The sequence below is a fragment of the Sipha flava genome, unplaced genomic scaffold (genome assembly GCF_003268045.1).
Source record: "Sipha flava isolate LNK unplaced genomic scaffold, YSA_version1 18979_pilon_pilon, whole genome shotgun sequence".
Classification (NCBI taxonomy): domain Eukaryota; kingdom Metazoa; phylum Arthropoda; class Insecta; order Hemiptera; family Aphididae; genus Sipha; species Sipha flava.
This window is the reverse complement of record NW_020272519.1, coordinates 1-9,412: the sequence shown is the minus strand read 5'-3', so window position 1 is coordinate 9,412 and position 9,412 is coordinate 1. Positions and strand designations below refer to the sequence as shown.

Here is a 9,412-nt window from a genome sequence, read left to right as displayed (position 1 = left end):
TAATGAATTATCGGAAATCTAAATATAATAATATGTTCATATAAAAATAAAAATATACTACAATCCGATTATTACCGATAGGCGATAATGATCTAAGATAAAATTATTGCCGCCGTCGCGGACTATATTATTATATTATATTGTGTACATGGCGCTCGCGCATTCACGCTCAAATATAATTATTTACATTTACTTTATGTTATTATAATATTAGATGATATTGTCAGCCATCAAGTCGATTATCAGATCTTTATTTTTTAGTGCACCTATAATAGTAGCATATAGTTGTGTAGTTATATAGTTATAGTTGCACTTAGTTTTTGTAAATCCAAAAATTTTCCAATTTTTTTAAAAATGGGAAAATTTAAAAAAAAGTGTTTGTCGAAACGAAAAAAAATGAAAGGCAATGTATTAAATTTCCAAAAGAAAATAATGGAGATATCAAACGACGGCTTAGTTGATTTGTAAGTTAATTTATATTGAATTATTTATTTTAAGTTTTGAGTGAAGCAAGTTTGTGTTATGCTATACAGTATGTCTCAAAAATCCTGTACGACCCCGAGGATCTCGACACTAACTCAATATTTTTGAATGAGGTTTTTTCGAAAATAAACCATGGTAAAAATTTCAATTTCAAATTTTTTGTTCAAAAATTTAAAATTGTTTTTGTTAAATTTTCATAATAGCTATTTTTTTTTACTTTTTTTCAAAAGTAAATTAAAAAAGCGTGGTCAAGTGAGTAACGCTTTGCTGTATAGTATGGTCACTACTAATGTATTAAATTTGAAACCAATGATAGGTATCACGATTATGAACGGAGATGATGATTTATTGTCATCCTAAAATATATTTCCCAGTGGGTGGTGAAAAAGATGGTTTATGTTTTAATGATCTGAATAACCCTAAATTTAAATTCTTTTATAATTATTGTAAGCCAAACTTATGGAAAATCTTATATTAAACTTTCAACTCTTAGCTACTTATCGGTATACAAATTTTTTATAAATTTTAATTATAAAATAATTTGCAAATATTCATGATTTTGACGAATTTTTGTCAATATTTGAACTTCAAATGCTATTAAAAAAAATTGTGCCTAGTATTCTTACTTTTTTTTAATCACTATAAGAATAACTAATGAGGAACTTTGTATTATTAATTTTTCAAGTATTTTGACTGTCAAAATTTTTTATCGATATTTATAAAAAAAAAAACTAAACAAAAACGAATATTACAAATGCTTATAAATAGCATTAAAATAAATGAAATATTTTGAAAATTAAATTATGTAAAGAAAATGCCAATCTAAATAATTGGTGAAATTTTCAAGTATCTACGAAGTATATACTTTTTGAATAATAACAAATATTTAAAATCGTTTGAGGATGAATCGTTATTGTTACGTGATTTCGTAAAAATTTTAAATTCAAACGCTCATAACATTTTTCCTATAATGACGCTTCGAGTTTTCTCTATAACGTTTTGAAAGAAAACTTATGGAAAACTTAGTGTTAAATTTTTTTAACCTTAGATACAAATAAAACATTTTTTATGAATTTTCAACTACAAAATTACTTGTAAATTGAAGTATTATTTTGACAAGTTTTGCTGTACACAGACACAAAAACAAAAAAACACATATCAATGTAAAATCAATACATCCATCACTCGTTCAGAATCTAAAAAACAAATATTGAAATTGATTTAAAATTAACCTTAGTTACAGATCGTTTAGTTTTTTAGAAAAATACAAAAAAAAAATAGTATTTATCTAGATCAAACGCTAATTTATTCATAAAATTTTAAGAATGTATTTATTAGATTAAATTCATTAGTTTTTATCTTTATAACTATATAGAATCTCTAACTCGGCTTCGAATAATTCCATCCCAACTGCTGTAAAAGAAAACATCCATGGAAAATTTTCAAATACATTTACTCCAGACGATATGACGTTGGCTGTACCGTTGAACAATGTACATGATATTTCAAAATATAAATATATATATATTAAAATTTCTTGATAGAAAAAGTACTGTTGAGTAACAATAATTTTATTTTATTATAATTAATTTTGTGAGTTTTTTAGTATTATAATAAATAATGCATAAATATTAATTGTTGATAGTTATTAGTATGACTATTGATTATAGATAATCTATGATATAATATATGATATACTATCTATAATCAATGGTATGACCAATACGTAAAAGCGGAATAAATCATAACGATAATATACCGGCACAGTTTTAAATGGTCATTAGAGCGTTCGTATTAGTCGTATTGATAAAGATAATAAAAATAATAATAGACGCGACACACTGCACGTCGGTAATCGGCGACGCAGTGGAACGATAGATGGGTTGCAGTGCAGGGAAGTCACTCACACTAATGATCATTTACTACACACAAACATACACGCCACGCACGCCGCACGTATTTACAAAATGTCTAAAAATTGCCTATACTCAACTCCTTAAAAATGGTCGGTATATTTTTAAAATTGAACTTATAATTAAATGATTTTATTTAGTCACTATTAATACATCAAATTGTTGGTGAAAATATAAAATAATAATTGATGAGGTCTATTTATTTTCAATAATTCAAATATTTTTAAAACTATAACTAATTAAATCATTATTATCAACAAATGTGATTATTTCCCGTATTATGTGAAAATATACCCAGAAAAGTATTATAAACCCTAAATTAGCAAAATAGCAATAAAACACGTAAATATGCAAAAAAAATAGCAAAATTCAAATTTGTGTATGATATCCAAGTAGTTCGAAACATATTTGTATCTTATTTTGGATGTTCTAGGATGAACCAAGAAAAATATGCATTTGCTAGAACTTCCGAGCCCTGGTAATGATGAACATGATTTAACAGTAGAATTATGACAATTTAAATTACAAATGCCAGTTTACTTACATTATACAATATACGTGCAATCAAAAACTGGGTTGACAAAGACTCTTTGTCTCATAGTTTGCTTAGGTTGGAATTATGGGCCTCAGGGGTAATGAATATTACTCCTGGTATAAATAATTCATTGTTTTTTGTACAAAATTCATGTCCGAGAAAAAAATTATAGGTTTTATTAATAATTGTTACATTTGAATTAATCGCAATCGAATAATACGCGTTTATTAGACTTATAGCGTTGTAACAGTTTTCTAAAAACTTTTGGTTCAAATTAATCGTGAAATCTACCGATTCACTATTTAATGAACAATATTCTGTCTTCGATTTATTTTTATTTAATATTTCAGTATTCATTAAATAAAATAATTCAATGCTATTATTTTCAATTGCCGTGATAATGGATTCAATGTTTTCGGGAACTGTAAAATGATCATCAGTCAAGGACATGAGTTTGTACAATTCTGGTGTTCCTGATTTATACCATTTAATAGATTTTTTCAGGCGCTGGAATACTTCGGGACCGATATTTTCAATGCTATTATGTTTAAAGAATAAATAAATTATTCTTGCTTGACACCAAACGAATTGGAATAAGTTATCAAGAATATAATTGTCAGTAAGAATTTTAAAATCAATAAGTGATTCTATATTTAAATTCCACGGTAATAGTAGATCGTAAAACACTAAATATGGTACATTTTCTTCATTATATTTTCCTATCTTCTCTTTTACTTCGTTCAAAGAATTGGAACTATGAGTTAGATTAATAATATATGTTCCACTTAACCATTCAAACGACTGCCAAATATAAATGTTTTTAGACTCGTAGAACTTATACAATTCAGTATAGATATTTAGAATTATTGATTCCAAGAATTGTTTGTCTGGAGCATTATTCATGAAGTACACATCATATTTAATCGTTTCGGTTAACATATCGTAATTTAACAATAATTTTTCATTTATCGACTGTTTTACACATTCCAAATTGTACAAAATGACTCCGTTCTCGATTCCACGCCATTGACATCGAACATTTAAAAAATGAGTCCAATCACTGCACAATAATAAATACAAGCTAAATACATTTAATAAATTTAGATTGTTGATATCATTACTACTCAAATGATACAGAATTAAAGGAATACGTGTACAAACTTTATCGAGCATACTAATCGATAATCTATCATTAATCGTTGTATAGTCGACACTGATAGATAGATCACTTTGATCGTTTTGAAAAACTCCCTGTCGAAAATGAATTACAATTCCACGGATAGCGTTAAGTAATAATTCATTTAATACCAAGAGACAGTTATCCGAACAATTTTTTTCTAAATCATTATCGTCATTTGTATTTAACAACGCCTTTCCTTGTTCATAAATAATTTTTTTTAACCCATGATTGAATGTGTTTAGTTCAGTAATGTTCTCGTTGTTAATAATTAACCGTGAAGATTGGGGAATTTGAAATTTTAACTCTTCTATAAATGAATAATCGTCTAAAATTGATTCACGTTTCCATACTCTACCTTGTATCATATATTTTTTATCAATTTTATTAATTATTCCCACTATAGTTTTTATAAAAGTCTCATCTTTTTCAATATCGGAAGGTGTTTTCATGGAAATTAATTTATTATTAAAAATTCGTTCGTATAACAACAATATACGTTTTTTTTCATTATTTGTTGAACAATTACGTGTTATGTCAAAGTGCTCAGTACAAGTTTGACTTTCTCTTAAGTATGTTTCGCGCGAGTAACAAAGGTCCGCATGTAAAGTGAGTATTTTGCCGAAATTTATAAATGTAGGCGCACAAATGTAAATTAAATCGATACATCGTGGAATATGAGAACATATTATCTCTACATAGTTTGATCGAAGTGTATCAAAAATTTTTTGTTTTATATTTTCGTTTATCAAAATCAAATTCTTCTCCGGAAGTGTTTTATAATAATAATAATTCAATTGTATTAAAATATTAAATATATTTTCCTCTAAGTACTTTAAATCTGTCAGTGTAATTAATTTACCACACCTATAGTTTGGCATTGGACTAAAACTTAATAATAAATCATTTTTTTCAATGCGACTGTTATAATTCTTCACGGTTTGAATCAATTCGTTTTCCAAACTTAATGTTTTGAATGTGTCAGTGTTAGTTATACTTACTGGTGATGTTCGTACACATACGAGTAATCCTTGAAAAACTAATAGTTTAAGTAAATACATTTTATAGTGTTATATATTTTATAAGTTCATGATGAATGAATTTAATACTTACTAAAAAATCTACTCGATGTAATTGGTAAATTTTACTAGATGTTAGGTTATTTATTAAATTTCATTTGAATATAAAACACTTGAGTATACATATAAATATCGAAAAACATAAGTACCTTATGCGTTTTTATTCACACTACAACAAATAACATTTGGTTTCATCGAAAATTCTATACTGTTCATTTTTTTCATACATGAATATTAAGTGGTTCTAGGCCAAAATAGCGAATTCTAAAATAAGCGATTATGCAAAATAGCGAAACAGCAGTTTTTTATAATTTCTATTTTGAATACTATACATTTTCAAAACTTATAAAACTGTAACACTATAACCTATTTTATTAATAATTATTATATATAATCAATGTTATTATTTATCATAGTAGCTAAAGATTTGTTGAGGTTATTCAGTTTCAAAGTTTGTTGTAACGTTACTGATACCATTGATTATAGAATAGATAGTCAACGCAATGTTAATATTTGGTGACTACTCGTAGGATGCAACCGCTATGGAGTGCTGGCGTCGCTGGGAGGAGGTGGTACCTCTATCGAAGGTAGATGAACGACGAACGCGGTGGGTGCTAGGATGCAAGGTGGTAGTACCTCTATCATAGGTAGATGAACGACGAACGCGGTGGAAGCTAGATGCAAGGTGGTGGTACCTCTATCATAGGTAGATGAACGACGTACGCGGTGGGTGCTAGGATGCAAGGTGGTGGTACCTCTATCATAGATAGTCAAGAAGACGGGAAGGCAATCACGCGGGGTCGGCGAAAAATACCGTCGTTCTATTTATAGAATTATTTTTCATGTAAAATGAAAAATTGAAGTACCATTATATGTATTCCCATTATAATCGATAAAATTAGCGATTATTATTTTATCATTATTTCGTCAATATTTTACCGTTTACTCTGTGAACATACGAATTACGATTAGTCTTCACGTAAGAATTCTTTTCTGCAGTTGTCACTTGTCAATGAAAAAAGGTCTTGCTTGTTTTATATTCTAAGTATTTTGCCTTATTGTTATTTGTTACGTACTTTATTTTTTATTACTTTTACGTTTTGTGAGTAATTTTAAAAATGTCTGGTAACAAGTGCCAATTTTTAACTTGTGGAAAGTCGAAGAAAACATTTCCAAACTTGAGTTTTTTCCGTTTTCCCAATGATGAAAGAAGAGAAATTTGGATAATTAATTCGGGTAAATAAATATTTTAAATTTATAAAAAGAGCTCAGGTGTTATTTTTTCGGTTTATTAGATTTGTTACCAAGTTAGCTATAAATCTCTTTTATTAAGTGATACTGTTCGCGCAAACATTTTCAAGCGATAAACTTTGTCGTACACCGACCGGTTTGACCAGTGGCGTGGATATATGGTTCTTTCGAGAACATTCTATCACCACCTTTATTATTATGGTCGGACCGGAAAAAATCCACTTCGTCGCTGAAATGCTAGTTAGTACGCCTGCAACTTTCAATGCGGTTTTGCTGTGCGACCACATTGCGTACTCATTTTTTTAGTCGACATTCGGATGCTGAGAACCAATAACAGTTTGCTGTACACAAGATTGCCGGCTCTATCCGTGAACAAATTACACTTTGCTGTCGAAGAAGTCGACCATCGGCTCTAGTGTTCGTCGCACGTGCTAAGCGGGGTCGCGTGGGCGCAACCAATCGAACACCCAGCCGCCTAAGGTATTATCGTCGCACCTTGTAACATGTGGCGTCTTGATTTTATTATATCGCCTTTTTTTTGTGCCATATTTCAGTAAATTATCGTGCCGTAGTGGCTTATTATATGTGTTATTATTATTATTATTATTATTACTTAATTGTATCTAATTTTTTTTCTTGTTAATACGTCCACGACGCATGTTTTTTATATTATTATTATAATTACATTTGTTGCAACAATCATATAAATTGTATTCATCGAGCTAAGCGACCTTCTTTCATCCGTAAAAGATCCGGTGCTTAATTCGGACGTGTATGGTCAGATTTCGGCATGGATGCCGTGTCGACTTAAGCACGTACAATATTTGGTAGCAGAGCGTGGTTTGTGTCGTTATTAGTTCGACTTGAGTATATCCGTTCATATGTGTTATCTGTGTAATTGTAATAACGTTGATGACTTGTGAATCCTCTATCGTCTTGTATTTATCGTTTCACTATCTCCGTGCGGCAACATGATCTGTATTCTTGTTTTTATCGATCACCTAGTCATTATAGCTAGTCATCATTATTTTGATTATCAATCTGTGTAAGCAAGATGTTACGTATCTGCGTTTATTAAGTTTCACGACGGTGATCCAATTAGTTTTATTATTATTTTTTTCTTGAACATAGTGCTCGTGCTGTCGTCGTCTACTTATCATTCGAACTGGTTGTTCTTGTATTATTTACGATTAAATACCAGATTTTTTTTGCTACTTCGTTCAAGTGTATGATTTATTTCTCATCGCATTTTTCTGACCATAATAAGTAAACTATGACGAATACAGCGGAAAGAGATAGAGAACTTAGAGCGCTGGAAAGGACCAAGAAGACGACAATTATAGCTCGTGATTCCATCTTCAATAGAATCAAAAGTATTTACGACTCGTCTACTCAACTAATGTCGGACGCGAGTCTTATAGCTCGTTATTTGATAGCTGTTGGTGATTTAGATTTGTTGTGGGAATCGTTCATGAAAAGTAACCAGGCGGTGTTGAATGCCCTTTTAGATTTAGATTTAGAAGATGAGTTTTCCACAACTCAGGAGACAGAAGTCCGCGCATGGTATATTGATGCTGTTACCATAACCGACAAATATCGAACAACCCCTACAGCAAGCTCGTTATGTAATGGTGAACTCATTGATTCAGAATCGATTAAATCCATGAATTCAAACGCTAGTGGAAACAATTCTCGTTCTCGTCTACCGGAAATCCCTTTACCATCTTATAGTGGGGATCAACTTGGTTGGCCGGTATTTCGAGATCGATTTAACACTCTTGTGGTACAACGTTCTGATCTTTCTAACATAGAACGTTTTCATTAACTGCTGGGATGTCTGAAGGGCGACGCACTTCACGCAATAAGTCATATTCAAGTATCCGAAATTACGTATGAATTAGCATGGACGACCTTGTCGGATACATTTGATAAGCCAAGACAACTCATTGTATGACACTATCGTTAGTAGTCTCCTAATATTTATAGCAATATGCGGCTCATCTAACAAGAACAAAAACTACCTATATATAAAGTAACCATATATTTTTTTAATCAAAACGGGACACAAAAAAAAAATCATAATTATTTTTTACAAACAAATATTTTTAATTTAATAATATTATTAACAAATTTCTGTGGTACTTTTAATGTTTTTAAAGGACAAAAAAATTAAATTAACTTATTACACTTACTAGGTAATTAACTTATTATAAACAAAATGTTTTCGTGTAATAATTACAAAATTAAATACTTGTATATTTTTCGTTTGAACAAATTTGTTTTAATAAATCTGGCGATGACTTCAGGAACGAATAAAATTCTGTACAAGACATTTTAAAGTTAACTTTTGTTAGCAACATTGCTTTTAAACTTGACACTTGAAGCTGTGTTTTTTCGGCCGTCCATAAATTGTTCATTAATGAAAAAATTCGTTCGACTGGTGCATTCGTAGCAGACAAGCAAAGAACATACTCAACAATTTTTCGAAAAATGATGTGGTTTAAATTGTTGTCTTGAAAGTACTGATTCTTTCCTTTTCTTTCTGAACCGCCAAAGTTGCGATTCGTATTATCTCCGCAGAAAGCTACAATTTTGGGTAAAATATTGTGTTTTCTCAGCACATCGGCAGCGTAAGATACAATAATATCTGAGTTTTCGCCGAATAACACTTTGAACTCTAAAATTTGACTTGCACGCCTTCATATGGTAAAAAATATCGTACAAGAATAGGAAACATTTTTTGTGAACCATGATATGATGCATTAGTTGAAATAGATACCCAAGTAGCAGCAGTGAGGTGCTTTTTCAAATCGGATATTACTTTCGGCGCAAATACGATTTTTATTATTGCCTCTGTTTTTGTACGCACGCATCTAAATTTCGAGTCAAAACACGATTGGATTAGTTTGGATGCACAATCGTTTGATCGAAAGCTGTGATTTTCTTGAACGGTATGGTAAGCCCAAACTCCTGC

The 9,412-nt window shown here is 30.1% G+C and overlaps 1 protein-coding gene across 1 annotated transcript; it reads right to left on the bottom strand.

Moving 5' to 3' along the window:
* Positions 1–2,816: 2,816 nt before the first annotated feature.
* On the bottom strand, positions 2,817–5,222 carry LOC112681298. Its single transcript, XM_025551564.1, has 2 exons — positions 5,110–5,222; positions 2,817–3,991 (listed from the first exon to the last, which is right to left on the bottom strand). Exon 2 carries the CDS (start codon positions 3,868–3,870, stop codon positions 2,992–2,994), a length of 879 nt encoding a protein of 292 aa, XP_025407349.1. The 5' UTR covers positions 3,871–3,991; positions 5,110–5,222; the 3' UTR covers positions 2,817–2,991.
* Positions 5,223–9,412: the final 4,190 nt, after the last annotated feature.